We start from the raw sequence: 16,041 nt of genomic DNA on the forward strand, positions 1-16,041 counted from the left end.
TGCCTGGTAGTGGCAGTTAACTGTCAACCAGCTGAAAGTAGTTGGTTCAATTGGTGTATATTACTGTATCAGGAAGCTAAACTAACTAGTGACTCATCAGAGGGTCTAAATATGAAACAGGCTTTTCAAACTGCATGATCAGTAAGGGGTTCATGGGGAAACAGGAGACTACGCCTGAGTGAGACAGATATTGAGTGACTAGTGAATTTGGTTCATGTGGGAATTTGGTGCATGGGGGAAAGAGGTGCTTTAAGTAACATTTACTTCAACTCGTAAAATGCATTAAGTATTAGTTGAATTTATCAGTACGAGTAAGATTTATCAATAGTTCTAAGGTTAATTCAGTTAAGGCCAAGTGAAATTCATATAAGTAAACCAAAGAAAAATAAAGTTAATGTAAGTGAAGTAAAGTTAAGACATGGCAGGACAGTTTGGTCATGTGGAATGCATGTCCTGTAGTACATGGGAAGTTGTGGACACTGCTGGTGACCTAGATGACCACATGTGCAGGAAGTGTCACCAACTTCAGAAACTTGAGCTCTGGGTTTCGGAACTCGAGTGGCGGCTGGAGTTACTGTGGCACATTCGCGAGGCTGAGAGCTACGTGGATAGCACATTCAGAGAGGCGGTCACACTGCAGGTCAGGAGCATGGAGGTAGAAAGGGAATGGGTGACCACCAGGCAGTCCAAGAGAACCAGGCAGGTGGTGCATGAGTCCTTTGATGTCCCGCTCGGTAATCGGTTTTCAGTTTTGGATACTGCTGAGGGCATTGGTTCCTCGGAGGAGTGCAGTCAGAGCAAGTTTGTGGCACCACGGGTGGCTCAGCTGTACAGGAGGGGAGGAAGAAGTGTGGAACAGCAATAGTGATAGGGGATTCATTATTTAGAGGAAGAGACAGGCATTTCTGTGGTGGTAGACGTGACTCTAGGATGGTATGTTGCCTCCCTGGTGCCAGGGTCAAGGATGTTATGGAGCAGCTGCAGGACATTCTTCTGGAGAAGGGTGAACAGCCAGAGGTCTTGGTCCACGTTGTTACCAACGACTTAGGTAGGAGGGGGATGAAGTCTTGGAAGCAGATTTCAGGGAGCCAGGAAAGAGATTGAAAAGCAGGACCTCTAAAGCTGTAATCTCAGGGTTACTTCCAGTCCCACGTGCTAGTGAGTATAGAAATAGGAGAATTGAGCGATTGAACCCATGGCTGGAGAACTGGTGTAGGAGGGAGGGCATCAGATTTCTGAGACATTGGGACTGGTTCTGGGGCAGGTGGGACATGTGCAAGATAGACAGGCTGCATGTACCAGACTGGGACTAACATCCTCACAGGGAGATTCACTGGTGCTGTCGGGGAGGGTTTAAACTAGATTGGCAGAGGGATGGGAAACTAAGACAGAACTCAGAATCGAGGGAAGCAAAACTGGTAAAAGAAAGTAGAAAGCAAAAATAGAAGACAGATGAAGCATTGGCAAGCATCAAATAGGATGAGAATAGAGAATAATGTTAAAAAAGCAGAATTAAGGGCACTCTATCTGAATGCACGTAGCAGTCGCAAAAAGGTTGATGATTTGAATGTACAAGTTGAGGTAAATGGTTATGATTTAATTACCATTATGGAGACGTGGATACAGAGTGACCAAGATTGGAAACTGAACATCCAAGGATATTCGGTGTTCAAGAGGGATAGGCAAAAACGAAAAGGAGGTGGGGTAGCACCCTTAATAAGGGACAAGATCAGTACGTTAGTAAGAGGGAATCTTGAATTGAAGGGTCAAGATGTGGAATCAGTTTGGGTGGAGCTAAGAAACAGCAAGAGGCAGCAAACATTGGTGGGATAAAAGCAATAAAAGCATTGGTGGGAGTTGTTTATAGGCCACTAAACTGTCATGCTGATTTGTAGTGCTAAATCAAGAAATTAGAGATGCACATAAATGGGTAATACAGTAATAATGGGCAACTTCAATTTATACATAGACGGGATTAATCAAATCAGCGCTAATGCTCTGGAGGAGGAATTCCTGGAATGTGTATGAGATGGGTTTCTGGAGCCGTATGTTAGGATCCAACTATGGATCGGGCTATTTTGGATTTAGTGTTGTGTAATGAGAAAGGGCTAATTAATAACCTTGCTGTAAAGGTGCCTTTGGGAAATAGTGACCACAATATGATAGAATTTTGCATTAAGTTTGAATGCGATATAGTTCATTCTGAAACCAGGGTCTTAAATCTGAAGAAAGGAAATTATGAAGGTATGAGGCTATGGTGGATTGGGAAAATACACTAAAAGCTTTGATGGCAGACAAGCAATGGCTAGCATTTGAAGAAAAACTACAAGGTCTACAACAGATATACATTCCTTTAAGGCACAAACACCCAAAAGGAAAGGTAACTCAACTGTGGTTAACGAAAGAAGTTAAAGATTGCATTAAATCAAAGGAACTGGCTTATAAGGATGCCAGAAAAAGTGGTAAACCTAAGGACTGGGAGCAATTTAGAACCCAACAAAGGAGGACCAAGAAATTGATTAAGAAAGGGAAAATAGAATATGAATGCAAACTAGCGAGGAACATAAAGGCGGACTGTAAAAGTTTCTTTACATATGTGGAAAGGAAAAGATTAGCTAGGACAAATGTGGGCCCATTACAGATGGGGACAGGAGAATGTATAGTGGAGAACAGGGAAATAGCAGAGAAACTAAACAGTTACTTTACACGTCTTCACGGATAAAAATACTGAAAATCTCCCAGGGATATTAGGTGACCAAGGGACTTGTGAAACTGAGGAACTAAAAGAAATTAGTATTAGTAAAGAGGTAGTACTTGAAAAGGTAACTGGATTGAAGGTTGATATATCCTCTGGACCAGATGAGCTTCATCCCAGAGTATTGAAGGAGGTGGCTAGAGAGATAATGGATGCATTGGTGGTTATCTTTCAAAATTCTATAGATTCTGGATAGGTTCCTGCAAATTGGAAAACAGCAAATGTAACCCCATTATTTAAGAAGGGAGGAAGAGGGAGAATGGAGAACTACAGACCTGTTAGTTTGACGTCAGTAGTAGGGAAAATGTTAGAATCTATTACAAAGGATGTGATAACTGGACATTTAGAAAAGAAAAGTAAAATTGGGCAGAGTCAACATGGATTTATTAAAGAGAAATCATATTTGACAAACTTGTTGGAGTTTTTTGAGGATATTACTTGCATTGATAAAGGAGAACCAGTGAATGTGTATTTGGATTTTCAGAAGGCTTTTGATAAGGTCCCACACAGGAGGTTAGTAAATAAAATTAGAGCACATGGGATTGGGGGAACTATACTAGATTGAGAATTGGTTAGCAGACAGAAAGCAGATGGTAAGAATAAACTGATTATTCTCAGGATGGCAGGCTGTCACTAGTAGGGTGCCGGAAGTATCAGTGCTAGGGCCATAGCTGTTCACAATCTATATAAATGATTTGGATGTGGGGACCAATTGTAATATTTCCAAATTTGCTGATGACACCAAACTAGGTGGGAACGTAAGCTGTGAGGAGGATGCAAAGAGGCTTTGAGAATACTTGGACAGGCTAAGTGAATTGCTAGAACATGGCAGGTGAAATATAATGTGAATGAGTGTGAAGTTATTCACTTTGGTAGAAAAAACAGGAAGGCAGAATATTTCTTAAATAGTGAGAGGTTGGGAAGTGCGGGTGTCAAAGGGGACCTGAGTATCCTTGTTCGTGAGTCACTAAAAGTTAGCATGCAGATGCAGCAAGCAGTTAGAAAGGCAAATGGCATGTTGGCCTTCATCGCAAGGGAATTTGAGTACAGGAGTAAAGATGTCTTGCTGCAATTGTATAGACCCTTGGTGAGACCTCACCTGGATCATTGTGTATAGTTTTGGTCCCCTTATTTAAGAAGGAATATACTTGCCATAGGAGTACAATGGAGGTTCACCAGATTAATCCCTGGGATGGGGATTGTTTTATGAGGAGACATTGGAGAGATTGGGTCTGTATTCCCTAAAGTTTCAAAGAATGAGGGGTGGCTTCATTGAAACTTACAAAATTCTTACAGGGCGTGACAGTGTAGATGTAGATATGTTTCCCCTAGCTGGTGAGTCTAAAACTAGGGGACATAATCTCAAAATAAGAGGTAGGCCATTTAAGACTGAGATGAGGAGGAATTTCTTCATTCAGCGGGGGTGAATCTTTGGCATTCTCTACCCCAAAGGGCTGTGGAAGCTGAATCATTGAGCATGTTCAAAACAGGAATTGATGGATTTCTGGATCATGACATCAAGAGATTTGGAGATAGCACAGGAAAATGGTGTTGAGGTAGATGATCAGCCATGATCTAATTGAAGGTGGAGTAGGTGCGATGGGCTGAATGGCCTACTCCTGTTCCTATATTCTTATGTCTAGATTTTCCTTGGAAGGTTGAACCTAGGACTTCACCACTTGCGCAGACAAACTTCTCAAGCCTTTATGCACAAGAGGAAGTGGACAGTGTCCTGACAGCAACCAAGTCAGACAAAGCATTAGGAATCAATGGGATTTACCAAGAATTCCTGAAGAACAATGGATCACAGGGAAGGAAATGGCTAGCAAAACTGTTTGCCAACATCCACAGCAGAAGCACCATTCTAAACGTCTGGCGCCAATCCAAGATAGTGGCCATTGCCAAGCCAGGGAACCCACTCAATGGCACACTGCCCCATCGCTCTGATCTCAATATATAAGGTCCTGGAAAACCTCCTGCTGAATAGACTGAGTCCCACCCTCGAAGCAGTGATGCCCTCCCACCCCTGAAAAGGCAGGTTTTCACACAGGCTGCAACTGCTTCAAGCATGTGCTGACACTGACCTCACATATTGAGGCCAGTTTTCAGAAAGACCTGAAGACAGGAACTTATCCTGTGCCGATGACATTGTTTGGTGCACAGGCGTGCTGCTGAAACTCTCCAAAATCATTTGCTGTGTGAAGACCCTACAACTAAACAACTCCATGATTAGCAACCCACAGTTATGTGTGCTCCTTGGAGATCAAATCAGCCACCTACACATAATCAACAATAGGCTTCCAAAGAGATCAGTCCTTGCACTGGCCCTCTTCAACATATATACCAGTGACCTCCCTCCCACATAGTCAAGACTCTTCTCATATGCTGATGACTGGGCCCTGGCTTTCCAGGCTGAAGAGCTCCAGGACATTGAGAAAACACTCACTGAGGGTTTATATTCTCTGGGAGCCTATTTCAGAAAATGGAGACTTCGACCAAACACAGCCAAGACTGTAGTTTGAGCCTTCCACCTGAAAAACTCGAAGAAGAACTTCGGGTCCAATTCTGTACCCGATCGCTTATCCTGATTTAACACGAAAATACCTTTGCATTATTTTTGACTGTACATCGACCTACCGGTGACACCTCCAGAATACCGGAGCCAAGGTCAAGACAAGAGTGAATCTCAAATGGAAACTGACGAGTACCACCTGAGCCAGCAGAGCCAACACACTATGCATTGCTTCATCACCCTGGTCTACCCAACAGCAGAGTACTGCTGCTCAAACAGGCTCAGGAGCTGCTACACAAACCTGGTAGATATCTACCTCTGGGAAGTTGTGAGGATTATTTCTGAGAGACTGAGACCAACACAGCTTGAATGGCTTCCTGTGCTAGCACATACTGAACTTCCTGATGTCCACATGAAAAACATTCTCCTCAAAGAACAACACCAGGTGACAGCTAATGAAGCACTCCCATTGACACACGACCTCAAAAACACCCACACACCCATCTGAAACCCTGTAGACCCTACTGGAACACACTCTGCACCCTACAAACTCACGGCAGCCCAATGGCGTAACACCTGGTTGACTCCAAACACCACCAGCAGCTGGTCTGATATTGCTCAGTCTATGTCCCCAGTAAAAAGTTCCAGTGACTTATTGTAGGAACACAGGAACAAGAGTAGGTCATCCAACCACTTGAGCCTATTCCACCATGTACTTTGGTTGTGGCTGATCTGGAACTTAACTCCATCTACCTGCCTTGGTTTCATAATCCTTAATATCCTTGCCTAACAGAAATCTATCAGTCTCAATTTGGACATTTACAATGGGCATGGCCTCAAGTTACTTATGGATTTGCAAAATTAGTTACTCGGTCTAGTTCTTGATGAGTTTCTTCAGATTTTCAGGTGATGCTAATTTCTGTGCCGTTTTCAGTAAAAGAAGCCTAGAAACTATCCTTAACAAAACTTAATGTTATTGTTTCCTATCTCTGTTAAATGCATTAAATATTCCTATGCTATCACGTTGAGTAATTTCTGGCATATATTATTATTATTTCTAATCAATATACTTGAATGCTGTGCTCTTTTTCCCTCCTCACAAGGTATTGTGCATTGGACCAACTGGAACTGGAAAGACTCTCACCATCTCTGACAAGCTTCTTAAAAAGATGCACCCCGATTATATCTCCCATTTTCTGATATTTTCAGCTCATACATCTGCTAATCAAACACAGGACTTCATTGACAGTAAACTCGATAAAAGGTGAGTTTGTAGATAAGCAGCTGTCAGTGTTGTAGAAATGGAAGAGTTCCACAGCTTCTGACAGCCCAGTGAGGCACCAGACAAGTGACAGTTTCTAAAACCAACTGGATGATAGGTTTTACAGTATTTCCTGGCATCACCATCTTTACAATACAGAGGGTGAATGCATTGTCCATGGATTAATGTGCATATGATCCAAGCATTATTTTCCACTGTATTACAAATCTGCCAATGTTGAATTATTTATCAGTCATTGTGATGTAATTCTAACACACCAAACTATTTTCAATTATCACTCATGTGATTTATCTTGTTTCACTTCTTGCCCTCTCATCACTGGAAGCATATTATTGCTCTTGAGAAGGTGCAGAAGTGACCAGTTAAGGTAATCCCAAGTATCAGGAACATGATGTTGACGTGATATTGAACTCTTTGTCTTGTGCAATTGGTGTCAGATTACTTAAAACCAACAGATTGGAAAACACATTTTTAACTGAGTGCTGCCAGTCTTGGTGAGGTCAGTGAGCATGTTGTTTCGTTGATAGCAGTTCATTAGCTGGCAGTAGTATCTTGATGCTATCATGTCTGTGTTCCCAGTAGATGATTGCCAATACATTGGTCAGGTTATCTCAGCCAGTCTATACAAACGAGATAAAAGCAAAATACTGCGGATGCTGGAAATCTGAAACAAAAACAAAAATAGCTGGAAAAACTCAGCAGGTCCGACAGCATCTGCAGAGAAGAACATAGTTAACGTTTCAAGTCCGTATGACTCTTCATCAGAACTAAGGAAAAATAGAAATGAAATGAAATATAAGCTGGTTGAGGGGGTGGGACAGATAGAGCTGGATAGAGGGCCAGTGATAGGTGGAGGCAAAGAAGAGATTGTCAACGATGTCATAGACAAAAGGACAAAGGGGTGTTGATGGTGGTGATATTAGCTATAGAATGTGCTACGGGTGACATTAAGGGTAGAAAGCAGGACGAGCAAGTGACAGATAGCCCTAGTGGGGGTGGGGTAGGGGGAAGGGTTCGAAATGGGCTAAAAGGTGGGAATAAAACAATGAATGGAAATACATTTAAAAATAATAGAAATAAGTGGGAAAAGAAAAATATATATAAAAATATATATATATTAAAAATTTATAAATTATTGGAAAAAGGGGGAATCGGAAAGGGGGCGGGGATGGAGGAGAGAGTTCATGATCTGAAGTTGTTGAACTCAATGTTAAGTCTGGAAGGCTGCAAGGTGCCTAATCGGAAGATGAAGTGCTGTTCCTCCAGTTTGCGTTGAGCTTCACTGGAACATTGCTGCAGACCAAGGACGGACATGTGGGCATAAGAGCAGGGTGGTGTGCTGAAATGGCAAGCGACAGGGAGGTCCAGATCATCCTTGCGGACAGATCGAAGGTGTTCTGCAAAGCGGTCATCCAGTCTGTATTTAGTCTCTCCAATGTAGAGGAGACCACATTGCGAGCAGTGAATGCAGTAGACTAAATTGAGGAAAGTGCAAGTGAAGTGCTGCTTCACTTGAAAGGAGTGTTTGGGCCCTTGGATGGTGAGGAAGGGGGAGGTAAAGGGACAGGTGTTGCACCTTCTGCGGTTGCATGGGAAGGTGCCGTGGGAGGGGGTTGAGGTGTAGGGGGTGATGGAGGAGTGGCCCAGGGTGTCCCAGAGGGAATGATCCCTGTGGAAAGCCGCCAGGGGGGTGAAGGAAAGATGTGTTTGGTGGTGGCATCATGTTGGAGTTGGAGAAAATGGCGGAGGATGATCCTTTGAATGTGGAGGCTAGTGGAGTGATAAGTGAGGACAAGGGGGACCTTATCATGGTTCTGGAAGGGAGAGGAAGGTGTGAGGGCAGATGCGTGGGAGATGGGCCGAACGTGGTTGAGGGCCCTGTCAACCACCGTGGGTGGAAAACCTTAGTTAAGGAAGAAGGAAGATGCGTCAGAGGAACTGTTTTGGAAATTGGCATCATCAGAACAGATGCGACGGAGGCGAAGGAACTGAGGGAATGGGATGGAGCCCTTACAGGAAGCAGGATGTGAGGAGCTGTATTCGAGGTAGCTGTGGGAGTCGGTAGGCTTGTAATAAATATTGGTGGACAGTCTATACAAAGGAGACCTCGAAATAGTCAGGGATTGACTTAGGCTTATCGATGAGGGAACAATTTCTAAGACCCACCTGATATTGGTCCTCAGATTTCATTTACATCAGATTGGTGAACTGTGGGCACCTACCAGATGCCTCCAGACAGCTCACCGGTGAAGAGGATTTCAATTTTGGACTGTTACATCTCAGGTAGCGGTTCTCAGTTAGATCTTGAATGAAGGGATAAACAGTCGAGAAAGAGAGGAGGGAATGGAAGGGTGTGGGGATAAATGATTAGGAAGGAGAGGAGAGTGACTAAGCGAGCGATGCAGGCAGCAATCGAGTTCGGGGGCAGGTGGTGAGCAGTAGCCAACAGCAGTCCATGCATTTAATGTGGAGCAGAGAGGAGTGCATTGCACTTTCCAGCTCCACATTAAGGTAAGTTGTTTTTTAAATTTACCTCTTTGGTGGCAGCCTGCAGTGGCCCTTGCTGGTTAGGCCACACGTAGACCTGAACACAGTCCAGTTTTACAAAGGGGGCCTCAAATAGGGATAACCTTCTTGAGGCAGGGGCTATTTTGATGCCTTTGCCAGTCAGCCAGACTCTGCACTTCCAGTGCAGAAAGTGTGTGGAATGTGCCCATCATATTAAACACTATGACACCAATTTTATGCCTGTAAAAGAGTTCAGTGTAGTTGAATTTCTGACTCATCCTCTCTCGGATGTGGGACAGTCATCAGATAACATTGGCAGAGTTTTAATACTGCCTAGATGGTTGCAGTATGTTAGAACATTGGGCTTGAAATTATTCTTTGGTGGTAGTGCAAAACGGACAATAATGAATCAGCAGCCCTGTTCAATAATCTTTCCATTGACTTTAGGCTAGTTTCACCCCAATAGTGTTTGTTTTTATCTGTTCTAAAATATTCATGTTCCTGACTGTTTATGATTTTTTTCATCAGGCGCAAAGGTGTGTATGGACCACCACTTGGAAAGTATTTTATATTTTTCATTGATGACCTGAATATGCCAGCTCTTGAGACATATGGAGCCCAGCCTCCTATTGAAATCTTGCGGCAGTGGATGGATCATCATGGCTGGTATGACAGGAAAATGATAGGTATGTCTGTAGAATTTATATTTTTGTTCTTCCATGTATTTGAGCTTCTATCAACTCTGTATAGTGCAAAATCTGACTAGCCAAGATTTTTCACTTCCCCACTCCTAGACCTGCAGGTTTCTGAAAATTAAAATTAAGGTGTGAGAAGTGGCAGGCAGGGGACATGGAGCAGAAAATCCTGACTGGATTTCATCTATGTAACATTCAAGGAATTAGTCGCTTGGTAGTACGGAACTCGAGTATTGCTGACAAAGGAGACATGCTGTCGAAGCTTTTCGTCTTGCACTCATCAGGACATATACAAGAATGCCAAATTTTAAAGGAAGCAACAATATATACTGATAAGGAAAGGGTGATGAATGGTTGGTCGAAGTATTGCCAAGTAGAATGCACTAGGGAACTATAGTCCCCAGGCATTTAATTCAAAAACAGGTACAATGCCTTTCGCCTGTAGAGGACAGGTCCCTGCATTTTGATATATGTAGCTCCTAGCAAGTGTAAGTGAACCACATTACAAGCCTAACTGATAATCTTAAATTGATTGTGGGTGTAATTCCTAGCTCATTCGGGATTGTTCAGCAAGTGCTGTCTAATCGCGGAATCACAACTCAGTTAAACATTATGTTCTGAGTTTTGCAAGCACTGGCTGATTGAGTACAGTCAATACTCTGCCTATTGCGAATAGCCAAAAGAAATGTGCTGTTTGATATGATCCTCCAGTTGTTGGGACTTGCTGACATGCCTGGCATGAAATTCATATGCTACATTATTCATTTGTGTGGTAGGCAGAATGTCTTTTTGGCTTGACAGTTGCATCCTGAACATTAGGTGTGATTCTCTGATAGGATAGCACTTGATGAACAATCCTGGGTGTGCTAAGAATTACGCTAACAACCAATTTAAGTTATCAGTCAGGCTCGCAATGTGGCTCACTTACGCTTCCTAGAAGCGACATATATTGATATGGAGGGATATGTCCTTTGCAAGCAAAAGAAATATGTCCAGGCATTGCACCTTCTTTGAATTAAACAAAAACCTGGGGGACTATAGTTCCCTGGTGCATTCTCCATGGCACCCTTTTCTCATGCAGTATAAATGATTTCTCCCTTTGAAATTTGGCATTCTTGCATCTGTCCTGATGAGTGCAAATTAAAATCTTGGACAGCATGGCTCTTTTTTTTCAGCAGTATTCAAGGAATTGTGGAAAATATTGAGTTGATGCCAACCCTGGTGCTGCTTTATTATTTCAAACAGATGATCATTTTTCCTGTGCTCCATGCCTTGTGGTTTCATCCCAAAGGTGAACATTCCTAGAGTCTGAAGAACCTACTGATGGACCTTGCAACCGGGAGCCTCTTAGATCAAAGCTTCAGAGGGGGACAAGGCAGCAAGGCCACAAAGTTAAATGGTGCTTTCTCTTACAACCTCCTGTTGGATGTGGTCAGCCATGCTATTATTGACCAGGCCCACCAAATTCAGCCACTCTTCCTGTCCAACATCTGGGTAAGGTAGAACCAGGAACATTGGCCCTAATAGGCACAGAAAACAACAATCAGTGGCTGAATACTGCCCTAGTCAGATGTTTATCCTAGAAGAGAGAAGGCTCAACTCAGATTGGGCTTTGGGTGGATGGAAGCGATACCAACTAGTCAAAGAGTGTTTAGTATGAGGAACTCGCCTCTACATGGAGTGGTGGAAGCAAATAGCATAGATTAATTTAAGGGTCTCTAACTAAGTACATGAGGGAGATAAGAATAGAAGGATATGTTGACAGGGTGAGATGAAGTAAGGTGGGAGGAAATTCGTTTGGATCATAAATGCGAGCATGACCAGTTGAACAAATTGTCTGTTTCTGTGCTATAAAAGTAAACTTCCCTTATGGGTGTTATTGAACAGCACAGCCACAGCGGGTGCCCACTCAGCCTGTAGTTAAGTGCCACTGGGGACCTAATGATATCCAACAAGGACCCTGATTTCCAAGTGTTACTTACTGAGGCTGGTTCCTCAGCCACCTAAAGAAAAAGGGTACGGTTAAAGTAGGTGCAGGTGGGAATGGGGCAGGAATGGAGTCTTAAACTTTTAATGGCAGTTGTAACTACATGCCTGCCCATCCTTGACAGGTGAGTTGGGTTAAAGCCAACTTCTTAGATTCAACAAAAGTATTTGTAAAGTGGTTTGGCAAACACTGCTGAAGATAGACTAGGCTTAAGGTTTGCTGGGATGAGCACCTAGGATAGTTTGGAAAAAGTTAAAATCTGATCAGATAGTAGTTCTGCAAACTTTAAACTGGTAGGCATCCATTTGGATGTAATTTTGGATCAAATTGCTTTGCTTATACTGTGCACATGACCTCTTGTTGCAGGAACCTTTAGGCAGCTATTGGATATAAACTTTGTGTGCGCCATGGGGCCACCAGGTGGAGGAAGGAACCCAATTACTGCACGATACACACGTCATTTCAATTATCTATCCTTTATTGAAATGGATGACCGCAGCAAACTGAAGATATTTTCCACCATCTTGGATAGTTGGCTGAGTGAGTTCCTTGGATAGAAATGATTTCACTTTCACCATTCAGTGCATTTATATTAATAGGACATTTAACCTAACATTGGGGTTGATGCCTGGGGACAGATCTATGAGAAGGGGCAAAATAGAATCATTGAGTCTTAAAGCACTGAAGGAGGCCATTCGACCCATTTTGCCTGTACCAGCTCTTTATAAGAGCTATCCAATTGGTTCCAATATCCTCTTTCTGCAATGCCTCACAATTTGATCCCCATCAAGTATTTATATATTTTGAAAGCCATTATTAAATCTGTCTCCACTACCCTTTCAGGCAGTGCAATCTAGATCATCAAAACCTGTTGTGTAATAAATAGTTGGCAACAAAAGTGAATTGGATTTGGTTTTTGAGACAAGTAACACAATATCAAAATTTGCAGATGATATCAAACTGGGGGTATAGTTAACACTGAGGAAGAACGCAATATAATACAGGAAGACATCAGAAAACTTTCAGCATGAAAAGATAATGTGGAAAAAGAACTCTTAAAATAGATCAATTTTGGTAGGGAAATCAGAAACACCACTAACACCTTAGAAACTAAGGAACTGAATGGGGTAAAAGAGCAAGGGGATCTAGGAATACAGGTGAATAAATTATTAAAAATAGGTCAGAAAAGCAATTAAAAATGCTACCAAAGGCCTGGAATTTATTTCTAAGAGTATCTAATTCAAAAGTGGTGAAGTTAAGTTAAACTTGAATAGGACTCTGGTCTGGCTGCAATTCGAGTATTGGCACAGTTCTGGCCTCCATACCATAAAAAGGACTTAGAAACACTGGAGAAAATGCAAAAATAGATATGCAAGGATGGTACCAGAACTAAGAGGTAACAGCAACTGGGAAAGATGTAACAGTTTTCTTTTCCTTTAAAAGAGATAACACTTAGGGGAGATCTGATAGAGGTCTTCAAAATTATGAATGGGATGGACAGGGTATATGTGGGGAACCAGGGGCCATAAATACAAGATAGTTACTAATAATTCCAACAGGGAAATAAGGAGAAATTTCTTCACTCAGAAAGTGGCTAAAACATAGAACTCATTTCCACAGGTAGTGGTTGAGGCAAATAGCTTAAATGTTTTCAAAAGGAAATTGAACAAGAGCATGAGAGAAAATGGAGTAGAAAGATATGCTGAAGGCTGAACTAAGGCGGATGGAATGGGAGGAGACCTGTGTGGAGTATAAAATCCAGCACAGACTAGTTGGAGCCAATGGTATGCTCTATGTAATTCCCGATGTAATTATGTAACAACAAAGGACAACAAAAAGACATTGGAGTACTGTGTGTCCCACTGAGGTTTGAATTTGTTCTTTCACATTTTAGAACTTGGTTTGAAGCCAACCAGATTAATTTTTTCTCTCTTCAATCATTAAATTTCTGTGTAAAAATTAGTTTGAGGCATTCTCTACCCAGTTCCTTGTGGATGTGAACACACACCACATAACTACTAATTGGCACAACATGGTGCCACAATACTATTTAGACTGGCTAAATGGATGGCTGGCATACAAAACTGAAATTGAAATTAAGGCATTGAAAAGAATTAGAAAAAAATTAGAAAAGAAAAAAGGTGCTTCGCTGCATATCTAACCCAAACTATGGCTGACCTAGGAATGGCCAATAGTGACACTGGGTCCAAAGTGAGGAAACACTCCATTTCCAATATTAACATCCCTTACATTGATCATCAAAAATATGTATAGAACAGGGATGATTTTCTAAAGGGGAGATTTCTGTGTTTTGTCAGATTGTGACAGGGAGAGTTCTATGGCAGATCTTAAGTCTGTATTGGTGTGAAAGCGTTAAATATATAGGGCAGAATTTTAGGGCCCCTCCCCCGGCGGGATCTTCTGGTCCCGCCAAAGCCAAATGGACTTTCAAACGGCTCGCCGGGTTTTCTGACCCCGCCCCGGCTGCATCAGGGCCGTAAAATTCCGCCCACAATTTCATAGTACTGTCATTTCTCAGCTCACTAAGCACAGTGGTCTCACACAGACATAGTTAAACATTTGTTTTGTACTCAAATTAAACTTTAAAAACACCAGACCTCTAAAGGTTGTACATTTTATTATAATAGTTTTAAGTTTCAAAGACTTCAGTCCCATTATGCAGCATCACTCAATGGAAATAACATTGGAGAATCAGGTGTGGTGATCAAATGAATTTCAAAATTAATATAAAAAATCGATGGTGCTGACCACATCCAGATAGTCAATCTGCGCTCCCATTGAGTGATATAGTATCTGACTTACTCTGTGATTTTTTTACACAAACAAGGTGATGGGATGCAAGATAGGGCTTTGAGATTACCAAAGTAAGTTCAATATCCTAGATAGTTGTGCTTCCATGTCCATGTTCTTTTTATCTGTGCCAATGATGCCCTTCAACTCCAATCCAAGAGATTGTGGGGTTAATGTGAAGGCCCTTGATTTACATAGGACAGATGGGTACAATTGCCTCTGTGGCATCCACCTGCCCTCACCCACCCTGTGAATGGGAAGAAATTGGGGATCATCCAAAAACCAGTCCCTGGTTACAGTTATACAATCCTTAAACCCCCAAGCACTGTGACTGCTCAAGATAAAAAATGTTTTCAAAAAGATTTGGTCTGTATTCATGCAATGTAACAATAGAGACAGACATACCAGATCCCTTACCAGCATCAAGACAGGAACTCCTGGCTTGGGAGTCACTCACTCTTATGCCAGCCATCATTTTGCTTGTAAGAGGAAGTCAGTGGTTCACAGCCTTGCTATTGTTTAGGCAATGCCCAATAAAGGTTCAAATTTTGGCAATGGGACTGCGTTAAAGTCAGGCTGATTTATTTTTCACAGGTAATGCTGAAGAGATGAAACTTCTGAATGAACCACTTGTCTCTGCAACAATCGAAGTATACTCCACCATAACATCACAGCTGCTCCCAACCCCTGCCAAGTCACACTACACCTTCAATCTGCGTGACCTGTCAAAGGTCTTCCAGGGGATACTCATGGCTGAATCTGCCAATACTCAGGTATGTTTAGGCTATGGCTGTACCTAAAGATCAACTCTTTCTTACCTCCTGCACTTTGATCAGGGGCTTCAAATAACAGGTCCTTATGAAGAACTTTCTTTCATATTCATTCTTGGGATACAAGCTTCATTGGAAAAGCCAACATTTATTGCCCAACCTTAGTTGCCTCAGAAGATGGTGGTGGGATTTCTTCTTCAACTACTGCAGTCTATTTGATACAACTAAGTGGCTTACTCGGCTACTTCAAAGGACAGTTAAGAGTCAACCTCACTGAGGTGGAACTGGAGTCATTTGTAGGCCAGATTGGGTAAGGACAGCCGGTTACCTTTTCACAATAATCCAATATCTTCATGGTCACTTTCACCAATAACTACTTTTTATTTCCAGACTTTCTAAACCGAATTCAAATTCTCAAACTGCCATGGTGAGATTTGAACTCATGTTCACTCTGAATTACTAGTACTAGTAATACATACTACTGTACTCAAATCTCGGTGAATAAATTAAGCCCTTTGGGCCACTTCTACCTTTCTGATTTGTTTCTAAAATGTGCATTTAGTTGGCAAAAGGAAAATGTCCTAAACTCTCAGAATTAGAGCTTTCACTGGATTAAAGGCTTCTTGCGAGCTACTGGAAGATCCAAACAACACTTCACCTATTTTTTCTTTAACTTTATACTTATAGCCCAGATATTGCTGTTAGTGTAGAACGTAATATC

At 42.1% G+C, this 16,041-nt stretch overlaps 1 protein-coding gene across 1 annotated transcript in view; it reads left to right on the forward strand.

Annotated features, from left to right (window-relative positions):
• dnah1 (dynein, axonemal, heavy chain 1) overlaps window positions 1-16,041 on the forward strand; it is a 532,475-nt gene that overhangs the window by 344,606 nt on the left and 171,828 nt on the right. Inside the window, 4 exon segments of the mRNA XM_078543835.1 lie at window positions 6,371-6,531; window positions 9,586-9,743; window positions 12,106-12,320; window positions 15,159-15,323. Coding sequence (XP_078399961.1) covers window positions 6,371-6,531; window positions 9,586-9,743; window positions 12,106-12,320; window positions 15,159-15,323 — 699 coding nt within the window.

Source organism: Cetorhinus maximus, chromosome 6, assembly GCF_964194155.1.
Source record: "Cetorhinus maximus chromosome 6, sCetMax3.hap1.1, whole genome shotgun sequence".
Lineage (NCBI taxonomy): Eukaryota > Metazoa > Chordata > Chondrichthyes > Lamniformes > Cetorhinidae > Cetorhinus > Cetorhinus maximus.